General features: G+C 46.2%; 2 protein-coding genes across 3 annotated transcripts; one reads left to right on the top strand and one right to left on the bottom strand.

The window, feature by feature from the left end:
• Positions 1-202: 202 nt before the first annotated feature.
• On the bottom strand, positions 203-23641 carry C18H12orf43 (chromosome 18 C12orf43 homolog). The gene is made up of 9 exons (XM_058816664.1): positions 22752-23641; positions 22010-22057; positions 21659-21758; positions 20976-21049; positions 20558-20648; positions 19473-20181; positions 7654-7803; positions 1887-2137; positions 203-1383 (listed from the first exon to the last, which is right to left on the bottom strand). Exons 1-6 carry the CDS (start codon positions 22969-22971, stop codon positions 19845-19847), a joined length of 870 nt encoding a protein of 289 aa, XP_058672647.1. The 5' UTR covers positions 22972-23641; the 3' UTR covers positions 203-1383; positions 1887-2137; positions 7654-7803; positions 19473-19844.
• Positions 3768-17706, top strand: HNF1A (HNF1 homeobox A). 2 transcript variants are annotated; one of them, XM_058816659.1, is made up of 10 exons: positions 3768-4093; positions 10664-10863; positions 10972-11158; positions 11429-11667; positions 12411-12568; positions 13979-14180; positions 15400-15591; positions 15855-15976; positions 16263-16404; positions 16985-17706. In XM_058816659.1, exons 1-10 carry the CDS (start codon positions 3768-3770, stop codon positions 17110-17112), a joined length of 1896 nt encoding a protein of 631 aa, XP_058672642.1. In that variant the 3' UTR covers positions 17113-17706. The 2 variants fall into 2 exon arrangements, with proteins under 2 accessions (XP_058672642.1, XP_058672643.1); XM_058816660.1 differs by lacking the exon at positions 15400-15591.
• Positions 23642-23759: the final 118 nt, after the last annotated feature.

Here is a 23759-nt window from a genome sequence, read left to right as displayed (position 1 = left end):
GCAATTTTACCACCCTATTCAGGGAATTATATGGGCTCCCTCTAGCAGCACTTTTATCATAAATATATTTAGGCTTTTTTTCCTTCTCTGTATGCTCCTTCAATCTATATTGCACCAGCAAATTACTGTGGTTTTCATCATGTACACTTCATAATAGATATAATTCAGTGCATTAAAACATCAGGGGTAAAAATGGTGTTGATACAGGAGGGAGGGTTTGGGAGTCTATTCTGCTTTCCATGAGTTTCACAGGACTCTGCTGTCCCTTACTCTGGGTTTGCCCTTATTTAGTGCAATAAGCAGAGTCCAGACCAGTACATGTAAAATCAGAATAATGTTCCTGTTGCACACCCATTCATACTTCCATGCAGAGTTTTCAGTGTTAAGTAATTCACTCACTTTATTAGGGGAGAAGAGATTACTTTGGAACAGTTAATACAAAACCAAATACTGCAAACATGAGAAAAACAAGCAGGTATCTCTTGGTGTCTTCAAACTTTAAGTTTCCCCTGTTACAATGACCAAGATCATTTTAATCAGAGTGACTCGAGAATCAATCAATTGTAACCTGGAAATGGTTACAATTAAGGAAATCAAAATAGACTAAGCACTGGTAATAGATAAAAATGGATATAGGAAACACAAATCCCCTTATTTCAAATATTCATCCTCAAGGCACAATCTCTGAGTACAATTCAGCTACAGAAGAACATTTTCTGATTATGGCACTCTGCAACTGAGCTCTTCCTCCAATAAAACTATAATCTAACTTCCACCCTTGACCTCTGCTGTTCTCTCATCACCTCAGAACTGCACTTGTAATAAAATCTGAGAAATGTGATATTGCAATCCTTAGTGCCAGGCTATAAAATAGGGATGCTGGCTAATTCACAGCAGGAATCCCTTTCAGTCTGACCACTAACATTTCTAACATTTAAGAAACACTGAAAAGCTCACTGGTTTTCCTGCACTGAGGCTCTGAAATATTTAGTGGGGCTGAGCTATTCTCTGGCACAGCCTGGCAGGTTCCAATGAATGGAAAGATGAAAGTGGGTAAGTTTATTTGGTTTTTTGCTAATTATCCAGGCTCCTGTAGTTTAAAATGGACAATTCCAATAGACCAAGGGAAAAATCCTTTCATGATAAAGTGATAGAGAATATTTACCTCCTCCTCAGCATTTGAAATGTTCCCTTGTTCAGCTAAGCATTCTCCACATGGCATCCAGTTGTAGCATTCAGGGAGGTCCTATCATACAAACAGATGTGCATTTCTGGTTTTATACACTTCAAAGGTCACTGGTCTCAAAAAAAAGCTTCTACAGCTGAAGATCCTCAAGGCAAGCAGAAGCAGCAGCATCAGGACTTCTGGGTGCATAAGGAATCCTTGAAACCACACAATATAGACATAACTTGTTGTTATGCTTTCTTCTCTTTACAGCTTCCACTGACAAATATTAAGTTTAAACTTAATGATCTGTGTCCCCATCACCTCTCAAACATTCAGTATGTTTATATACCAACAGAATATGGACAATCCTTTTAATAAGAACAGTGGTAATATTTTCCACCTTGGTTTATGTAAAAGAGATCACCATGCCAAAGAGAGGCAGAAAAAAGTAACACACAATGACAGCATCTCCTCTGTCACATATTGCGAGAGCTCCACAATCTGCTGTGTCTGTGCAAAATCCTGGACTTATAAGGACATATCATGCAGAAACTGTATGTCATGGTTGGATACTGTAATTACAATTGAAAATTACTGTTATCAGCCACTAATGTTGTCATGTCTACCTGAGGGGAGGGAATAAAGGAAAACTGTAATAACAAATAAAATGCATGGAAATAGTATCAACACTGGCAGGACAATGCAAAAAATTGCTCACCATTCTTTAAATTCTCTTGAGATGGGTGCAAAAGCAACACAATTCTTTATTAAGAGTATGATCCCAAAAACATCTTTAGCAGCTGAAGTTGTCTTTACGTTAATGTTCACATGAAAGTTTCTTCAAACAAATGTTTTTACATGGACTCGGGATTCTCATTCGTTTTCAGCCACACAAAGTCGTCAGTATCCATTAGAGCTTTGTTAACGCCCTGCAGGGAGGGGACGTGGTGCTTTGGGCACGGAGCAGATCTGAAATAAAAGGTAAGAGTTAACAGAGTCCCAGCCCTGCCTGTGCCTGGAGGAGGAGGGTCCCTCTGCAGGAACTCTGTCCCGCAGCTGCTGACTCAGGAGCCTGGAGAGCTCGGCCAGTGGTGCCCACCAGGGAAAACAGGAGGGAAAACAGGAGCCAAGGTCCTCTGCAGCATTGTCTTGGGACACTGCCCAGCCTGGGGACAGCCCTAGCAGGCTCTGTTTAGCTCAGGCTGATGGGAGTGTACAGACACAGGCAGCTGCCCTGGCAAGCTTCCATTGAGACAACAGCTTTGCATCCTGCCAGGAGTCACTCGTGTGAGACAATCGAGCCCACACGTGCACATCAAGTTATTCTCTAATTTAGCCACTCAAAGTAGATCGATTCATTAATATAATTTCAGACCAGAAAAGGGAATTTAGTCAAAAAGATTCCTGGAGAATTGTTTTAAGCAGTTCCAGCCAAGCCAGGGATCGTGTTTTAGGAAATCACCCAACAGGTGGGAGCAGGGCCTCAGAGCAGGGCTGGTACCAGGAAGGGATGGAGGCAGATGATAAAGGGGAACCACAAGCTTGCCCACAGCACCCATCAGGAGCAGTAGGGCAGCTGATGATAGAGCAGGGTTTGAGCATGACCCAGCACCCAGGGCTATCCTTTATCAAACACATGAATCACAAGCTCAGAGGGGCAAGCCCTGCAATCCTCCAGATTATGTGGGAACACTGCTCCTGCTCATAGCTGGGCAATAAACATAGCAAGGCAAAATTGAGGTACTACTAGTATTTGCACATCAAGATACCCAGCACCCAAAGCCAGAAATTAAAAAGTCACTTAGGCCTTCATGCTCTGCCACAGAAATCAGCTGGAGCTTCAGAACACCCTGTGAGCTTTGGGAAGGTTCACATAAAGCCAGTGGTTTCCTGCTCCACTGCTGGGGGATGCACAAAGACCAGCGCAGCTGCCAGTGTGGCTTTCTCTCTCCCCAGAGCCTTTGGCAGGGCTGACGCTGGCTGTACTTCACCACTGCCAGAGCTCTGAGCAGGTTCTGTGATATTCCAACAGCAGCACCTTGTCCTGAACCATGGGCAGCCAGGCACAGCTTCTCCTTTTGGGTACTCCACCTCCTTCCTTCTCCAAAACTAACGGGGCCAGAAGTAAGCCGTGCTTCTCCATCCCCATCTTCCTAGTGTTCTTTCCATACTCACTTTTCCATGCTGCAGATTTTTTATCCCTTCATTTTCTTCTCCTTCTCTCTCCTGCTTCCCTCCCTTTCCCCCTCCCCCTGCTTTCTCTCCCTCTGCACTTTGTGAACTGCTGCGGCAGTGCTGAAGTCCAAAGTTCAGTAACTTGCTAAAGCACACAGATAAATATGAACCTTGGAGAATTTACATTTGCTCCAATGTAAACAGATAGCCAAGGGTCCCTTTATCAGCACTGGCTCAGGACAGTCGTGGGGGGTCTGAAGTGGCTCAATTTTGTATTTTGTTTTTTTTGGGGGGTGTAAAGGCGGGAGGCTGCGCTGTGCCCACTCTGCTGACAGTCGGGCGCGTTACCTCGGGACCATGGTGTAGGGAAGCTGGAAGCAGGATAACCCCAAATTCCAAGCCAAGAGACACCAGGCTGAAGACCATGGTGTCCAAGCTGACTCATCTCCAAGTGGAGCTGCTGGAAGCGCTGCTGGAGTCGGGGCTGACCAAGGAGACCTTGATCAAGGCTCTGAGCGAAGCGGAGCCCTACGGGCTGCAGAGCGAGAGCCAGCGCGCCATCAATGCCCTGCAGAGCGAGAAAGGGGAGCCCTGCCCCGACATCCCCAACGGCATGGCCGACTCCAGGGCGTCAGAAGATGAAACCTCAGATGATGGAGAGGAGTTTACCCCTCCGATAATGAAGGAGCTGGAAAACTTGAGCCCTGAGGAGGCTGCTCACCAGAAGGCTGTGGTGGAAAGACTATTACAGTAAGGACAGATTTACTGCTCCTCTTTGCTGCTTTCTTGCACTCTCCCTCTAAATCTCTTTTCCTTTCCTCTTCTCCTCAGTGTCCCTAGTATTCACAATTGATCTAGCTGCACAGAGACAGTCTTCATCCATGCCAGGACTAGCAGCCCCCAAATGCTCTATAAATGTTCAGGTTTTCCTTTAATCTTGCTTAAAATGCATTAAGGAAGCTATGGAGCCTGATTACATATTTGACATGGTTATAGCATCAGGCTTCAGAATAGTCCAAGGCCTGTGTAGCTCTCATCTCTTTGGCTGAATGTTAGGGTTTAGGATTGAAATTTTTAATACAGTTCACAATTTCAGTCATCAGGAAGAAAAAAAAAAACCAACCTGGTAATTTTGAGCTGGTGCTATATTTGTATGAATGATACAGTGAAGTTGTAACATTTCCCTGCTGTATTTAAGGAGAATTATATTGTTAATTTCACTGGGGTTTGCTATAGATTATTGGCCAAAGCCAAATCAAGAGACCTTGTCCTTGTTGTTCTTCTGAGTGTGAAGTTCCCTGACTTTGGTGGGGATTTTTCTTGTAAAAAGCACACAGCAAACATATGCAGAGGTTAAACCTGGACAGAACTCTCTGCTTCTGTCTGTCCAGTTACATCCACTGTCTGTCACAGTTACAAAGTACACACACAGCAACAGTGTCTGGCTTTGCTGCCACACAAATTTGCCTTTGCATACAATCATTTTTGAGATCAAAAGATAGGGAAAGTTCCCTGAATCAATAAGCCTCTCAATAGACCCAGAGAAGCATTCACTCAGTTTGCCATTTGGGATTCTCACTGGGATACAATCCCCATGGGAGACCCAAGAGGTTTGTCCAAGCAAGGATCAGGCCCATCCTCCCATCCATCACAAGATTCCTGACTGGTTTAGGGCTATTTTGAAATGACAAGCTGATAGAAGACAGAGGTGCAGCAACATCCTGCACCTAAAATCTTCACTAAAAATACAGCTAGGGAATTTCTCAGGCTCTCTGATCACCCTCTTTCACGTGCAAAGGAAAGCACTGAAAATGTAACAGCAGAAGAAAACATCAAATCCCACCACAAAAGGCCAGAGCTAAGAAAAGAGCATGACAAAAGTTAGCATTCCCTGTAAATACTTAAAAGAAAGCTCCCTGGCAGATTGGGAGTTGATGATTCTGCAGAACCCATGAGAGGAAAATTCACTGAATCAGCTCTTACCTGTGTGGAAAAGCATTCCCAATAATTCTGTCTTCTTCCTGGCCCGATATGTCTCATTTCTTCTGCACTTCCAGCTCTTCCACATCTTTAAGCTTTCTCTACTTCCTTTACATCTTTCAGATTCTTTTCACCTATTTCCCTTCTCACCATTGTTTCTGCTGCTATTCCTCCCATTTTGTTGTCGCCTTGGCTGATTCTCTCTCTGCCTCCCACTCTTTTTCTTCCCCCCATCCTTGTCTCCTTCCCATCCTCCTGAGTCTGCGTGCAGGTCTTGGGGCAGTTTGAGCCCAGTGGCACCGGGCGGGCCCTGGCTAGTTACTAATTATCCAATGGCTTTATTATTTCTCTTTTGTCTTATAAATTTATAGATGAAAATACCCTGATAAGCTTTTTGATCATTAACTTTTGATGGTTTGTCAAGTATCTCTCCAGAAAGGAAGCCATGGAGGTTGAGGAAGACTCCCTGGCTTTGTCCCTTTTTCTCTAACGGGTGGGTGAAGCAGGACTGAAGTGACATCTGCTGTGATCTAAGAACAGGATGGAGGCAATTCCTTCCTGTCACCCTCCCTTCAGCACCATTTCTGGCTTCTGATCCTCCCTGCCTTTCTAGGATATTGCTGCCAGTCTTCCCTGTGCTTACCAGCCTCACCACAAGTCTTACCTCTCTTCCATTAACACTTTCTGACAGTCAGTCTGCTGAGCAGTATTTCCATTTCAAAAATGGAAACTGAGGTACAGACAAATTCTAGGACCTTCCTAAACCCCTGAGAGAGCACAGAGGAGACTGGGCAAGGACAGGGATCTCCTAAGCCTCACACTGGCTCTTAATTACAAAGGCTTTGCTCTGAAAGATCAGGGATCTCTGTCATCAATCTCCTCCACCATAGGACAGAGCAATTCACTTCTGCTGTTGATGACAATATAAAGGCACCAGAAGCCTCAGTTTCAGAAAAAGATTACAAGTGGAGTCTCTAATAGATCAAAATTAATCAAGTTAAAATGAAAAGAGTAAGAAGCCTGCATTGACATGTTTCATATTTCTCATCAAATCAACAGAGTGTCTAAAAATCTGTTCAAAGCATCTGAACCAGGAGCAGGGGTTGATAATACCTAAGAAGTTCTCACCTACTAATAAACTTTTTTTGGTTTTAAGATCAAACCTTTCCATTAATAGAAGCCTTAAAGCAATGTCCTTGAGATAGTACTGTAAATATTGTAAAGCAGGGCAGAACAGTCTGTGGTAGAAATTACTTCCAGCAATAGAAAAAGAAAGGCAGGCAAGAATCTCCATGCCCAGGGATTCCCAGCAAAAGGTCACTGCTTGCAGAACTACTTCACCATCTACACGAGGGTTTCAAATGCAGAAACCAGATGGAGGCAATTCTCCCTTTAGACAGAAGCCTCTTTGGGCATTATTAACAATTCCTGGTCTGCAGAACAAATTTTACAGAGAGATTGACTGGTGGGTAGCTATTGCTAATACAGGCTTTGTGGTAACTGCAACCATTGCTTATAAAGCTACTGCTTTATAAAGTAGAATCAGGAAAAGTGTCCATTATCAGGCTTTCCAGGAGCTGGAAAGAGAAAAAAATCGACAACACCAAGAGACCAACTATGTCTTCACAAGAACACTGAAGCTGAAACTGGTTTTAAAAACTCTGGTCAAAGCTGAGTAGAACAGAGAAGATACACCCACAGGACTGGGTGCACCCATGGGTGTTGATTAGATTTTGTCCCTGCAGAGAAAACATGCTAAAGGCAGTTCAGATAAAGGTTTCTCTAGTGGGGAATTAACATAATTTCATTTTGTCCTTTCATATGTCTCACTGATCTCCCGTAGATTTACAGTTTGAATAAAAACATTCTTTCCATATCAATCCACACACAAAACAAATTGCATCTATGATAAGAAATAAATGACTCAGTAGGGAGGTAGAGCTGTGAGGAGAAACTCCCAGAATATAAAGCAAGAAGGAGGCTGCCTTGGGGGAAGGGATCAAACTACTGCAGGTAAAGCGAATGAAGAGAGGTATAGTGACAATCCACCTGTAGGGCAAGGGCTGAAATTCCACCAGGAAAGAGAGAAATTGAGATAAGCAACAGATTTCCCCTGGAGGCAGGGATAAAAGCATGCTTTCCAGGAGGAAAAAAGAAAACAAAGATATATCATGACAAAGGTCCAGTCTTTCCCCCTGCTTAGAACAGCTCTAGTTGGGGAATCTGGAGATGAAGCTGCCACACCCCTTTCATTTCCACATATAAACCAAGATGAGGCAAACCAGGCCAAGTTCAACAGAAAGGAACACTGCCAGCATGGATGGTCTTACCTTGCCTCTGCACTGAGGTGTGCAGCAGCTCCAGAGGAAAGGGCCGGGGATGGTCCTGAGCACCTCACAGCTCTGAACCTCTGCTTGAGCAGGGGCTGGTCCAAAGCAGCAATCCAGAACCCACCTCAGGGAAATGAAGGCTTCTCCCACCTGAGAATCAGAACAGGAAAGAAGGGAAGAGAGAGTGAAGGAGGAGGAGGAGAAGAAAGAAAAGAACAAAGGAAAAATAAAAAGTCAGGGAGAGTGAAGGAGGGAGAAGGTCCCCTGAATGTTACATCTCCAGCTCTCTGGAATGGGTTTTCTTTAATGCTAACAACTTGATATTTACTTTCCATTTAAATTTGAGATGTTGCTATAAATTATCAACCAGCCTCTTGTTCCCTTTGAGTTTATAACTAACTACCTGGGTTACTTATTGTTCAGGTAACAAAAGGGAGGTGAAAACGCCCTTAAAAAGTGACCTCAGAACTAAGAAAATGGGAAGCTGACATGGAGAGAGGACCCTGGCCCCTGTGCTGGGGATGAGCCATGGAGAAGGGCAATGCTCACATGGCAATAAGCAACTGAGAGTAGGAGAACAAGACTTCAGAAGAAGGAAGTAAAAGCTACCTGTGTGAGACCAACCAGGAGGGAGATTACACCCTGGAGAACGAGACCTTGGGGAGACAGTTTGCATCTGAGCAGAGAGGGAAACTAAAAGGCAGGAGACAGTCTTGGAGATAGATAGTTCTGACTCACTGAAACAATTGAGATTTGGCTGTTGTTACAAGCAGGAGAACTCAGTTTAGAAATCCTCCCCTCTGACAGTCAATGATATTCTTATAGCCAGTGAAAGAGGTTTCAACTTCTGATGTCCCAGCCTGTGATGGAGGCTCTGCAGGTGGAACTGTGTATCTCAGCAAGGGCTCAGCTGGCCAGGCTGTCATCTCCTGCACTGTGGTGCAGCCTTGGGCCCAAAGTATTGCTGCTTTGGTTTTGCAGACTGGCTTTTGACAATGTGCAGAGTAGCCAGGATTTCACACAGCTGTCCTAGGAAATCACACTGAACTAAGATTCCCTGCACTATTTTGCATGACAAAGCTCTCTGCTGAGTTAAAAGAAGACAAAACCCACAAGTCTTTAACCACTGTGAGAAGAGACTCACAGAACCTACTGGTTTATTCCTGCCACAAAATGAGGATCTCAACAGGGGAGACAAAACTGACTTGACTGGGGTGCAGAAAGGAACCAACACATAATAGAGGCTTCCATCAGGGCCAACACAGACTTTCCTCTCCCCATCTGAGCCAGAACTCAAATCAGAGAGGCCAGCTTCCCAGTCAGAGGCTTTTCTCCTCTATACAAGGACTTGGGCAATGATCACAGGGTGCAGGCGTTGGCCAGACTATCACAAGTACAAAGGCAGGAGACTGGTTTAGGCAGCAGGAGGGGAAAATAAAAGAAAGAAAGAAACAAAAACAACTATGAGGAAAGAAAAACTTTCTTAAATTCAGCTCAAGTTGTGGTTTTTGAAAGACAAAGGTAGTTAAGGGAAGATGCTAAAAATCAGAAGCCTCTATGGCAATAGCTTCAATGTAAAAGAGAAACAAATGTTCTATTTTAAGCAGGTTTTCATAAAGCTGTAACTGACACCATTTGTGTCACACTTTAACTGCTGTGGAGCTTGCTCCTTGGACTAGGCAGCCCTGGGAGAGGGGCTGCAGGGGAACAGAGATAAGGGTGTTTGTACTGAGAGAACAGGTGTGGACTTTGTCCTCCTTATCACTGTGCAGCCTCCAGCAACCTCCTGAGTCAACAAAGCCATGAACAGCACAGTTGTTGCCCTGGCTCAGACATGTGTGCTCTTGTGACAGTTTCTGCACCATCCCAGGCACCTTTTTTTCTCCCCACTGCTCCTTTGATGCTGGTGTTGAATATGACACCAGTGTCTTCCTACAGCACTGCAAGCCATTTCCTGCAGACATTTCACACAGAAGGCACAGAAGGATGCTCCTGTTCAAAGTGAGCCAGGAGCTGTTCTGCAGAGGTGCTCTGGCACTGCTTGGATTTAGACTGATGGATTTCACATCTTTATTTCTACTGTGACTTTCAGCTGGGGTGAAATCAATACACATAAAGTCACAGTTGTGTTTTCTCTATTTTCCTCAAGAACCTTAATGGGTATTCTAAGTGGATATCATAAAACCCAGAGGATCACATCAATTATAAAATCCCAAACTGTTCCTGAAATTTTGCCTCATATAGTTCTATTCCTTCAGCAGTTACCCAAGGGAGGGCAGCAATAGGAGGAATTAGTGATTCTATATTGCATTTAGAAGCTCTGAGTAGATCTAGGTGTGAACCAATGTATTTGAGTAACACCTAGCAGATGTGTAAGAACATCATTCTGGATGATTTGTCATATATGGATGATTTGTCATATATATATATATATATATATATATATATATATATATGCATACAGAGCTGTCATGTCACAGTATAATGACAGCCTGTTTCCATTGCTGAATCATTGCAAGGCAACCCAACCTGGACCAGAATCAGGGCATGAGTCAAGTTCAGTCAAGTATCACAATCAATCTGTCTTGTAAAACCCAGTACATCTGCCCCATCTGCTTTAATGACAGGGGGATAAAGAAAAGTAATGTAGGGAAAGGGAAGAGAGAGGTTGCTTCTGTGTACTGGGAAATTCCCCTGGTAAGCAGAGTCTCCTCCTAAGGGCAGACCTAAGTGTGTACAGCCAGCACTTCAAAGGAAGACACTGCTACATCTTTTGCAATTTATCTCCAATGCCATGCAGTTTTACCCTGCGTACAAAACTGAGCAAGGCAGCACACTGAGGAACAGCTTTGTCCCCTGCAGGCAATGAGCACTATGTCCTCACCAAACGTGATGGTGACGACTGACAAGTGCCCCTCAGGAGCTGCTGCTGCACTTCCTTGAAACCCAGGTCTGCTCAGAGCAGGTGTTTTATCTCTCTCCCCTGAGGAATGTCTTCTGTTCCTTCCAGAGAGGATCCCTGGCGAGTAGCAAAGATGGTGAAGTCTTACCTGCAGCAGCACAACATCCCTCAGCGTGAGGTGGTGGACACCACAGGTCTGAACCAATCCCACCTCTCCCAACACCTCAACAAGGGCACTCCCATGAAGACCCAAAAAAGAGCAGCCCTGTACACTTGGTACGTCCGGAAGCAGCGAGAGGTGGCCCAGCGTGAGTATGGCAACAACTGCTCCTGTCTCAGTGCCATAAAGGATTCTGCTTGTCCTTACTCCTGATTGTTTTCAAGGAAAAAATTCCCTTTTCCCTTTGTGCTTGCAGAATTCACACATGCTGGCCAGGGTATCCTGACAGATGAGCCCATGGGAGATGACCTGCCCACCAAGAAGGGAAGGAGAAACCGCTTTAAGTGGGGTCCTGCCTCACAACAGATCCTGTTCCAAGCCTATGAGAGGCAGAAAAACCCCAGCAAAGAAGAGAGGGAGGCACTGGTGGAAGAGTGCAACAGGTAAGGGTGGGTGTGTGTCTAAGCACAGCAAGGTCTCTCTGCATTCCTGGTGTTTGCTGGTGCCACTGGGAGACAGAGCAAAGGTACAGCACTGAGTGGCACCACTGACACCAGCCATGCTTGAATTAAACGCCACAAATGATCATTACTTGTCCACAGAGCACAAGGAAAGCCTCAGGTCTTGGAGGATCCTTCCACACAGTGCACCAGACCACACTGTCTCTGAATAAGCCCAGCTCAGCAAGGCTTTTCTTGTGCTTTTCCCCACAGGGCAGAGTGTATTCAGAGAGGTGTTTCCCCATCTCAGGCCCAGGGACTGGGCTCAAACCTGGTGACAGAGGTCAGAGTTTACAACTGGTTTGCCAACCGCAGGAAGGAGGAGGCTTTCCGGCACAAGCTGGCCATGGACACCTTCAGCGGCCCGCAGGCGGCCCCGGCCCCGCCTCTCACCCCGCACAGCTCCTCCTCCCTGCAGCCACCGCCGGCACTCTCACCCAGCAAAGTTCACGGTAAGGAACAGCCACAGGGAGATCTGCAAGAGAGCTGAACCTCCCCAAACTCTGTCACCCAAACTGTCTCCCAAGTTCAGACCCTTAGGAAATGAATCTACAAAGAGAAAAAGCATATTTGCTACAGGGGAAGAGCAAAGGTGACAAAAAGACCGTGTTTCTGGGTGAGGAGAGTGGCTGGAATGTCAAGGGAGATAAAACTCAGTAACGAAACTCACAGCCAAAGCTTTTCACTCACTGTGAGGCCTCCCAGCTAGCAGGCATCAACCCCAAACTTGTGTTCCAGGAGCCATCACTGCCCATCAGAAGTCAGTTCCATGCCCTTCCAGTCATGTGCGCCCCTCACTCCTTCCACTGCCAGCCCTCTCAGACTCTGTGACAGTTTTTAGGCATGAGGAAAAGTCATTGTCCACCCACAAACAGCACAGCTTCGCCAGCTGGGGGGTGCTCTTACTCTGGGAAGACAGGATCTCACAGAGACTCCTCTCTACAGCCACATGCACAGGGGTGCTTTCCTGCTCCCTGGCTCTCACAGCCAGTGTTTGAGGAAGCAGCTACACCAAATTACAGGGGAAAGTCAGGGCAGGGTGTGAGTGCCTGCTCTTCTGGTTCCCCTACTGACCATTAAGTACCTGCCCAAATATCTGGTGCCAAGTGCCTGCAGAGGAAACTGATTTTAGTGCCTGCCTAAGTTTCTCAGTTTCTCACTTGTGACAAGCAGTTTCCCTCCTGTTGTGATGCAGGAGTGAGGTACAACCAGCAGCCAGCCAGTGAGGCAGAGTCCTCCAGCAGCAACCACCACGGGAACAGCTCCATGGTGACCACCCAGACCATCCTGCATCAGGTGTCTCCCCCTGGGCTGGAGCCCAGCCAGAACCTGCTGAGCACAGACACTAAGCTGGTAAGTGATGGACACTCCTGTTCTGCTGACTGGGACATGTCAGGCCATCTGCCTGTGGTTATAATATGAACTATTCATGGGTTGTTTTTCTAGAATGTTCTTAAACCCACCTTCTTACATTACATAGTCATATCTAACATATTGTTACACATGGTTATTGTACATAACCTGCTATGTGACAATATGATATATTAGAGTCACTCTGCACGGACCATGTAAGACCAATATGTGCCCTCTAGACTGTGGTGAGGGCAGGTATTAGAGCATGAGAGCAAGAAGACATTTCCTCATGAGGTATTAAAACAGTCTGTTCTGGAAACACAGCATTTAAGGTATGACAAGATTTCCTTCTTCCCAGGAAACCCTATTCTCTCCTCCTTCCCAGAGAGATTCTCATCCCATTCTAACTCTTATTTGGACTCTACGCATCCCAAGAGTTGGTCAGACCAGTGGGATTACCAGAACACAGACCCATACTTACATCTAGCTTACCTGTAAAAATGAAGCCAAACAGCCTGGATGCAGACATGTACTGGATAATTAGATTGCCTCCTCAAAGCCAATTTCCCTCTGAGATCTGACCAGACCTTTTCCCACATCATTAACAAAGAAGCATCAGAGCTATATGACTGATCATTCTCAGTCTGCACATGTTCCCTTGTTTTCAGAGAAACAGTCAGCAGAAGTTTGCATTAGCACAGGCTGGCTGGAGGCAAAGTTAAGGTTGCTAAAAATAAGTCTGATTTAAATCTCATCAGTCACTCACTTTGCAGAATTTCTGGTCTCTTGCTGAAGAAAATAAGTCTTTCATGAAGTCCTGAAAATCTTCTGTGTCTGTGTTCTAAAACTGATATCAAGGTGGTTTGTCCCACTGTTTAACCTCTTGGTGCTTATTCTCACTAAAGATTCCTTACAGCTGTTTGTCTGAGGGGAGAGAAAAGAAGTATAATGTAAGGCATTTAACTTTCTCTATCAGCCAAATCACCAGAATGCTTTTTTGCTCTTCCACAATACTATGACTACAGATCCCTAAAGGAAAGAGGAACTCCTGGATTCCATGCTAAACTCTGCTGCTAAAATTACCATGTAAAATTACCTGAGCCTCTTAATTTCTCTGAACTTCTCCTTCTGCCCTCAGCTACGAAACAGAAGATGATCTTTCCCTATAGAGAACACAGTGGGCTTAATCTCATTGTTACAATTTCTTAAATGTGAAAGAACTAAACCAGCAGGGATTTACTCTTAGTACGTTCAACAGCTGACCTGTGGGAGTTAATGATGAGCACACAGGAGCTGCAGACAAGGATATGTGAAGCCTTTCCAGTGAGGAGCAGGAAGAAAGGTGTTTTTGTCACAGCTTTGGGCCCCACCTGCCGCATGTGGCACATTCAGGGTTCTCCTTTCCCACAGGTCTCAGCTCCTGGAGGAACTCTCCCTCCTGTCAGCACCCTGACTGCCCTGCACAGCCTGGAGCAAAGCCCCCACACGCTGAGCCAGCAGACCCAGAACCTGATCATGGCCTCCCTGCCGGGGGTGATGGCCATCGGGGCGGGCGAGACGCCGTCCCTGGCGCCCGCCTTCACCAACACCGGAGCCTCCACGCTGGTGATCGGTGAGTGGAGGCTGCAGGGCTGATTCCTGCACAGCCACAGCTGCCCCTCCTTGTCACAATCACCTGCCCCATCCTCAAAGCCCTAGCACTGAGCTGGCAGTGATACAAACCTGAGGAAATTGTCACCTAGGATCAGCAGCACTGTTGGCGAGTACCAGTGGATTAAGGACAGATGTTCCTCGTTCATGGTAGAATTAAGTTACACACAAAACTCACGTTTTAAGAGTAATCTATTCCTATGCCAATGTTTTGGTTTGCTGCTCTTAATCTTTCCAGATATAAATATAATACTTCCTTAAAATGATGGAAATTAAAGCATGTTCATAGTGCTTGAAAGACAAAACATCCTGTTCCACCACTTCCTGCGAAGAGCAGCATATGCCTTTGGAATCCACAGCAGTAATTACTATTTTTTTATATTTTTCACTTTGACAGCTTTTCTGGACTTTTATGAGATTTCTTTTCATTCCAAGACTAGTCTACTGCCAAAGTGCATCTCATTAGAGGAAAGGAAAATAAAGTGTATACTCTTCTCTTACACTTTCTTTCAAGGAAGAAAGAGGCCTTGTTTTGTTCCATGGTGACAGCTGTGAACTAATTTCCATTTCTTCCCAAGATTGTGATATGGATTTGAATTTTGTGCAAACAAAAAAAAACAAAAAACAAAAACCGGAGTGCTGGACAGACCTGCTGATTTACAGGGTCTGGACAGTTATGGGAAATGGGCAGTAATATGTGAAACCTTCTACCTCTCTCTGACTCAAATTCCTTAATTTGGCAGCCCTAGCAAAAAGAGTTGAAACTCCATTCCACGTGGCTGGACAGCCACAGCCTAGTTGTCTGTGTTGCCAAGAGTTTCATAAAATAAAAAGAGTAAATTAACTGGGCACTGGGGTGATGCACTGAATTTATTTTTGAGCAAGGCCTCCCTGGTGATCACTAAACTAGAAAAGAAATTATACTGGTACACAAGAATGTAGACAGGAACAACCACTGGAAACCAGAGGTGGGTTTGTGCAGTTTTTGGACATTTCCACTTCACTCTCACAGGCAAGAAATCTATCCTTAATCACAGACAACCAAGGGAACACCTGAAAAGCAGGATCTCAAACCACCCTGCAGGGACAGGCTGCCCCAATGGCTGTTTGAGATGCCCCCATTGCAGAGCAGCCCCACTCCTGCAGTGTGGACACCACTGGCATCAGTCCTTGTTTTCCAGGCCTGGCCTCAACCCAGCCCCAGAGTGTTCCTGTGATAAACAGCATGGGGAGCAGCCTCACTACCCTGCAGCCTGTTCAGTTCTCCCAGCAACTGCACCCATCCTACCAGCAGCCCCTCATGCAGCAGGTGCAGAGCCACATCAACCAGAGCCCCTTCATGGCCACCATGGCTCAGATACAGAACCCTCACGGTAAGAACATGAATTCATTTGCTTAAGTAAACAAAAATAAAGACACTGTTCCTTCAGTGCATTTGCTGGGTCCTTGGGCTTACAGCACTCTGTCTTCCTCCTCTGTTATTGTTGCTCTAATTATGAAATTATTTTTATTGCATTTATCTCTCTGTCCCTCCACCCCCAGCATTTTGGAGACAGACAGCAGGTCCCACTGCATGAGGAGAACAGCTCAGCCAAAGCTCCAGCACCCACATGATGTTGTTTTCTTTCCTGTACAGCTCTCTATGGCCCCAAATCTGAAGTGACTCAATACACACATGCAGGCCTCTTACCACAAACCATGGTGATAACAGACACAGCCAATCTCAGTGCCCTGACCAACCTGACACCAACTAAACAGGTAACAGCCTTTCTTTAGCCTCTGTTCCCCTCCTGAGAGCTGCATCAGGCTGCAGGCAGCTCCTTGCATGCCAAAGAGCTTTTGGGTGTGTCTGTGCCATCCCAGCAGAAGCCTGTTTCTCATCTCCTGGCCCTGCTGGGACCAGCTGCAGCACTGGAGGCACCAGAGCAAGCTCTCCACTGCATCATCCAGGAGGATTTCACCTCCCCAGAACCTGCTCAATGCTTTTCCCACAGCTGTTAGAAGGCATGGAGAAGCCAGGCACTATTAACTCTCTTTTCTCCAGGCATTCACACCTGACTCAGAGACCCACACCGAGTCTGGGATGCACACACCAGTGTCACAGGCACCAACAATCCATCTACAGAACCAAGACACAACAATCCAGCACCTTCAGCCAGGCCCACGCCTCACCTCGAGCCCTGCTGGTAAGAGCAGCAGCCACTGTTGTGGCTCCTAAGCCATGTGTTGCCTAGTTTTTCTTGCCAACACTGTAAAATCCAGTTAGAAAATGGTAATTGGGGCTCTCAATTCCCTAAATTGGCTCTGCCATGTCCTGAGGGGTTTGAAAAGTCAATACAAGGAAAAGATTCAGAGCAGAGTCTGTGTAAGGCCAGACTGTAGAAATTGGCCACTTCAGAAAGGCAAATACCTTAAAAAATATCAACAACAATCAGTGCCAATGAGTACCCAGTCCTGTGGGCAGTTTTCAGGGCTGAGAAGCCCAAGCCTCCCTCATGAAGACTCCAATTTGGTCTTCCCAGTTCTAAGAGGAGAACTAGGACACCAGCAGGAATTCTTAGAACTGAACTCTCTGGAGATTGCTGCCCTCAATGTTTTCAGGCTGGCTGTGGACCCAAGCCAGGGATTTAGCAGCACACAAAACACACAGACAAAAGCAGTTATGCCCCTAAGCCAGGAGAGCACAGCCATGCTGCAAATGGGGTGTACATGCAATAAGGGGACTGGTGAGAATCTGCAATTGACTTCTGCCTGTCCCTTTGGCAGTGTCCTCCAGCAGCCTGGTGCTGTACCAAAGCTCTGACTCCACCAACAGCCACAGCCAGCTGCTGCCATCCACTCACAACGCCATTGAGACCTTCATCTCCACACAGATGGCATCTTCCTCCCAGTAACCACCAGCAGCAGCTCCTGAGTGACTGCCACAGCCAACCTGCCAGGTGCAACTCCAGCCTCACACAAACCCCTGCTCAGCTGCCTCCAGGAGAGAAAATGTCTCAGGCTCCAGACAGAAAAATGGAAAGATGATGCTGGCACTGCTGAAATCCAATGCCACCCCCCTGCAAAAAAAAAAAAACAAACAGCAAACCTTAACCCTAACAGCCAGCTCAGAATGGACAGACATCCTTTTGTGGCTGCCTAAGAAGGAATCCCAACAGTGCCAGGATGTGGATGGGACTTTAATTCACTCAGCCTTCATCAAGCTGGGCCTGTATGAACCAGTCAGCACCAGGATAAATCACGTGGGAAAGAGCAAGGCTGGGCTGCCAAAGAAGGGATACCACCTTTAAACACTCTTCTCCTTTGCTGCAAGGAAGCACCAACAGGAGCTATAAGAAATAACAGAACCTTGGAAGTTCCTGACTTTGCAATGAGAATAACCAAGACACAGATTTGGGAATGGCTTGGCACAAACCTGTCAGTATGGGATCACTGACAAGCTACAAATCCTTAATTAACTACCAAAAAACCAAACATTCTCAGTTAAAAATGACCTGCTCTAAAATCATGCTATCCTAGTGGAAATGGCTTGGTTGTTTTTGATATAGCTCTGCTTTGTTTTAAATGCAGAAATTAAAGTTTAACAGCTGCAAGGAGATTCCAGTACTCTGCATTGACCCTGTGGGTTCTCATCTCATCTGATTTGCTGCATGATTTGCAGGATGGCATTTCCCACTGCTCCGTGACACTGCCCAGCCCCTGGGAGGTTCCCATGCTCCACACAGAGCAGAGGTTCCTTCAGTTTTCTCTATAAACACTCAGCCTGGATTCATTTTACAGAACATGGCTCATTCTCAGCTTCCATGCAGGCTTGATTTGTAGCTCTTGTATGGAAATAACTGTCCAGGGCTCTAAGAGTCTTGCTTGCACTAAGTGAAGAGTTTTAGTCCCAAGGATCTACTCATGTAATTCCTCTTCTAATTATTCCTCTCTATTTACTCTCAACATCCACATCACTGAGACATCTTTAGCCAGACATGAAAACAGCCCCAGCTAACAGGTTTTTGTCTGTGACTGAAACTGAGTTACTCTTTTACCTGTGAAATAGATGAAAAACCTTGAGACTGGAAGGGAGAATGGAAAAAGCCCAACAATGAACTCTGCAGTTATCATATCTGGGAATACCAAAATCGCAGATATCTGTGAAAAGTTTCATTGATAAGAGCTTCCTCTAGATACCATCAACAATTTCAGTAACGAGATTCTCTGAGGGATTTTATCCTAGAATTGTTTCCTAATTTACCATGAACACCAGTTGCAAATATATCTAATTTCCAGTTAGCATAAAAATAAACCCAAACCAAAGCAAAAAGAATTGTTTAGGCCACCATGCATTTGAAAGCCCAGGTTTAAAATTCAGTACACTGAAGTTTTAACTGCACATAAGGCAAGGAACTTCTGCTGGCACCTTCTGTTAGATTATAAGCCAACTTTCTACTTAGCTTTTCTATTTTCGGATGCCAGCTGTGTTTTCTTGACTAAAAAGCAGCAAGAATCTTACAACAATTTCCCATGCTCAAAGAGCTACACTTCACTCTTTTGGTTTCTCTAATCTGGCTTTCTGAACTTCTGAATCCAGTAAGTTGGATTCCCTGAAACCCAGGAATCTTAAAAACATAAGTATTTATCAGTAACAGTTAATCTCCTGAAAGACTGAGAGGTGAAGAATAAATAGACAAAGAGTGAAAACTACCAAACCTCACAGCATTTCAGGGATACAAAAGTCATTAACCAGCCCAATCAGAGACTGAAAGGTGTTTTTTAAATTATGCTTAAGTCCCTCCTGTAGCAATTTCATAGCATTGATCATCCAGCAACCAAAAAGCCATCCTGAGCCATCTCTGTATCTGCTGGGGACAATCTGAATACAGCAAGAAAGCCACTGTTGTACAAAACCTTCCAAATTAAGTAGGTTCAAGAGTGTAGTAAAATTTAATAACAACAGATGTCATAAAAAAACCCTATACATGAAAAAAAAAACATCAACAGAGACAAGTGGAACAGTAGGATGCATTCACACCAACCCTGAAATCAGCTCACCACACACTGCTCATGTGCAGGGACCCTGGAGAGGTGCAGATTGCAGAGGGATTAGTAACACAGCAGGTTTCAAAAACAAATTGTTATGATGTTTGCAGGGAAAAAATAAGAGGCCCTGATTTCTGACAGGATGCTTTTGATAAATGAGTCTCCCACAGGCTGGAGCTATTCTTAGTAGTCTACAAGGAGGCAAAGAGAAAATGCAGTTGATCACCTGTTGCCATGTAAACCAAATGGAATTCATCTCACACTTTCTGCAGAAGGGTTTCAGATGTGAAGGGACAGAGCAGGAGGAATGCAGCTCTGAGCACATCCCTCTGCCATGCACGTCTGGCACAGCATTTAATCCTTTCAGATTGGGCCTCCATAAGCAGCAGCACAGCCAACTGCTGTGTGAGGAGAACAATGTTCCCTTCCTCGGGGACACAGGAGCACAGGAAGTCCCTTAATTAGTCTCTCAGGCCACTGAGCTTGCAGAACAGACGCTTTGCCAATTAATTTTCCCTCATCTGCAGCAACTCCTGTTGTTAGGTTTTCTTTCAGTTTCCTTCACCCATCACAACCACCTGCTGTTTGCAGAGCAAAATCATAATTCTTTTTTCTTCTTCTTCTTTTTCTTCTTCACAGCTCCTGGCAGCAGAGAGTTCTCTCTGTGATTGCTGTTCTGTCTCTCCTGCTGGCCATTTGCAGACACCAGCCGAGGCAAATCTTTGCAGATCTGGTCACACTCTGCTGGGTCTATTATTTTCTCTTGAATATTATTCTCTGTCCTAATTTTCTTCTTCTTCTTTTTCTGGTTGGGCTCTACAGAGCCCTGACTCTGATCCTGGGACAATGCAGGGAAAGCACTTTGCTCCAGAATATCTGCAGCTGACACAGCAGCCTCCTGGCACCTCTGCCACTCTTGGTCACTGTCAGTGTCACTGCAAAGGTAACAAGAGGGAAGGAAGTTGTGGTGCACTTCTGCTTTGAATTCACCCAAAAGTTGGACAGCAGAGAAATCTGAGATGAGAACACACAACAAACACCCAATGGCTCTGGGGCTCCCACACCTACAGGTTGCATTTAACCAGTGTGTTCTTTACATACACTAGGAAGGGAAAGAAACATTTCTCCTACAAACATTTCTCATTCCCCAGCAATAAAAAAGAAACAAAATTCCGGTCTAGTCAAATATAAGAGTCATAAATACACACTTCTCAAGCTCTTCACCTTCCTATTCTCTTGTGGGAGTCCCAGCTACCTGTGAAATGTGGGATGCAGCAGTACTGACGAGCAGAGCAGCCTTCAGCACCTCACCTGGAGCTAACTGGCCTCCTCCTCCTCGCTGCAGGGCAAGGCTCTGGCTTCCCACAGTCTCCAGGGACAGAGGAAGAGAAGAGGCGAAAACCTGAAGTGTGGAAAGGGAGGTTTTAGGCAGGATATAAAACAGGGGGGAAGCAATCAACTGCTGTTTACCTGGAAGGCTCAGTGCTGTTTCTGTATTTCCACAGTGCTTGACAGCAATTATTTGGGAGGACTTGGGGCACAGAGGTCAAAGCTGCAGAGTAACAGCCCTCACAGACAGCACCACAGCCCTCACAGACAGCACCAGGAATTCTTTAATTGCAAATGTTTATTTGTCACTTGGAGGTACAGCTGGTGATGGACAGGATCCACCCCACCTGTCAGCAGTTAACAATCACAAACAGCCACAATGGCTGAGCCTGGAACTCACCATCATCTTCAGAGTCAGACTGTGCCAGTGAAGTCTGGGATGGTCCTGATGAGTCCTTCAAGACAGTGATGAAACTAAACAGAAAACCCCAGTCAGATCTCAGACAGGTTTGTGCAAACTGAGCTACAGCTGGGTATTTCTGAGGAACAAGACTAGAGGGAGATGTTGCATAGATCTTTTCCTGTTAGTGAGGCTGCCTCAGCTCCCTGTTTCCAGAGCAGACCAGGCCCTCTCTCCTCAGCAGTGCAAGCCACGAGAACAGTTTAAAACCAGCATTTCCAAAGCCAGCTCTGAACAGCAGGAATTCCAGTTCTCCAGGGCCACACTTGCACAACAGACAGAGTGGCAGCCCAGCACCAGGCATTCTGCCAGCACTGCCCTGAATCAGGTGCTGGTGTAGGTTGTAAGAACAAAGCAAAGATTCTCCTGTCAGCCTTTACATGATGGAAGTCTCTTTTCTCCCCACAAGATGTTCACCACAGAGGCAAATAGGAGACAAGCAATGCTGCACAGAGAGTTTTGACCAGATGGGCACAGCACATCAGCAAGGTTAGGTCACAGAATATTGGAAGCTTGTACTTAATACAGGCATGAAGGAGACAAGATGCTGAATTTCCTGGGTTTAGCACACAAACACATCAGTGTAACTGACCCACAGAACACAGGTTTCAAGCCTTGCATACCTGTCTAGCATGGTTCCCAGTTTCTTTGCAACGTGTGCTCTGAACTCTGGAGTTGTCTGGAGCTCATTGTCACCCTCCTGGCGGCCGATTGCCTCACGCCCGTTTGAAATAAGAACAAGGATTATCTCTTTTGAGGCCAGGAACATCTGGGCCTCTCACCCAAACCCTTAAAAACATAATTCTGTTCAGACTTAAGCATAATTTCAGATTATGGTTGGATTAATGCCCCAGACAAAAACTTCCCCTTTCAGTACAAAGTATCACAAGGTACAAAGTAGATGCAGCATATATATTACACATTAATTTTTTCTTTAGAGAAACATTAAGTCTGAAACCAAGAGCAAAAATACCTCAGGCTTGGCTGATCTTTAGGCTGCAACCGATCCTTTCTAAAGCCCCCTGAAAAGAAAGCAGCAAAGGCTCATTTAGAGACCTGCGGCCAGGACCTCTGTGACCCCCGTCAGGCACTGTTAGAGCACACTGAGCAATGAACTCTGTATGTTAGAGCACACTGAGCAATGAACTCTGTATGTCAGAGCACACAGAGCAATGAACTCTGTATGTTAGAGCACACTGAGCAATGAACTCTGTATGTTAGAGCACACTGAGCAATGAACTCTGTATGTTAGAGCACACTGAGCAATGAACTCTGTATGTCAGAGCACACAGAGCAATGAACTCTGTATGTTAGAGCACACTGAGCAATGAACTCTGTATGTTAGAGCACACTGAGCAATGAACTCTGTATGTTAGAGCACACAGAGCAATGAACTCTGTATGTCAGAGCACACAGAGCAATGCCTGCAGGACAGCCCTGGCCCAGCTGCGGGGAGAACAGCTGTGAGGGGAAAGGGGAACTTCCCTCAGGCCAGGACTGACGGGAGGGGGCTCTGGGCCCAGCTGGAGGCCGGACATGGCTCGGGAGGGCCGGGCAGAGCCCCCTTCACTCCTAACACCGGCCCCGCGGCACAGAGGGATCCCCGCGGGTCAGGAGGAGCCGCGGAGGGGCCGGACCGGAGCGGCGGGGCCGGGAACAGAGGGGAGGGCACGCCGCAGCGGGGGAGCAGAGCCCAGCCTGTCCGCCGCCTCTCACCGCTGTGCGGCTCCGCCCGCGCCGCCGCCAGGGCGGGGCAGTCCCAGGCAGCCTCCCGGAACCGCGCGGCCGCTTCCCCGCCGCTCTCCGAGTCCGAGCCGCTGTCGCTGTCCGGGCCCGAGCCGCCCCTGGGCGCCGCCATCTTGCGAGCGCGGGACACGCTGGGCGCTGTGGTCCGGCCGCGGAGCATGCCGGGAGCTGTAGTCCGGTCGCAAGGCATGCCGGGAGCTGTAGTCCAGCTCCCATAACCGACTTTCACAAACTCTCTCTGTTTTAATGAGCTTCTGGAGGATACGGTTCGTGTCCTTGGGGCCCTGGTAACTTTCTAATCTGTTACTACACTGACATGAAAATTTTTGCTGGATGTAGAAGCTGTGCCCAACCCTGATGCTTTGCTGATAGGCTGAAAACGAGAGAGCTGCTTTGTTGGAGATTTTCGCTGCTCTGCAGGTAGGACTGCTTTGTGTGTTCCTACGTGCTGCTGAAAGCAGCAGGAAGACTCCGTATAAATGTTTTTGTCCTGCTGGACACCTCCTGGCTTCCACCTTCCAACCCTCCCACTAGAGCTGTGCAGGCTCAGGCCGCCTGACAGCAGACAGGCCACTGACAATATCCATGACAATATTAGGCTCTTTCTTGGCACTGGCTTCCCTTTGTTTCTTCACTGTTCCTTCATAAAATTCACCTTTTTTAGTGGAAGACCTTGGTTTAGGATTCACCTGTCCTCCACTGTGTAAAAGAACAAGTAATTTGGGGCTGTCTTGTACCTTGGAGTCCTCAGAGCTGGGACAAACCATCCAGAAGTGCCTTCCCGGGCAGGTGACCTCCTCTCCCTCACTTTGGTCCCTCTGTTACTTTGGTTTCTCACAACTGTATAGATACCTTTATCAAGCTCTAAATACCTTTATCAAGCTCTAAATACCTTCATCAGGCTCTGTTTCCATCCTGGAGTTTCTCAGCTCAGATTCTTTCCATCCTGAATCTGTTTCTCAGCTCAGATCCTTAGCC

The sequence above is a fragment of the Ammospiza caudacuta genome, chromosome 18 (assembly GCF_027887145.1).
Source record: "Ammospiza caudacuta isolate bAmmCau1 chromosome 18, bAmmCau1.pri, whole genome shotgun sequence".
NCBI lineage: Eukaryota > Metazoa > Chordata > Aves > Passeriformes > Passerellidae > Ammospiza > Ammospiza caudacuta.
Note: the sequence above shows the minus strand (reverse complement) of the source record. Positions and strands in the feature narration are given on the sequence as shown.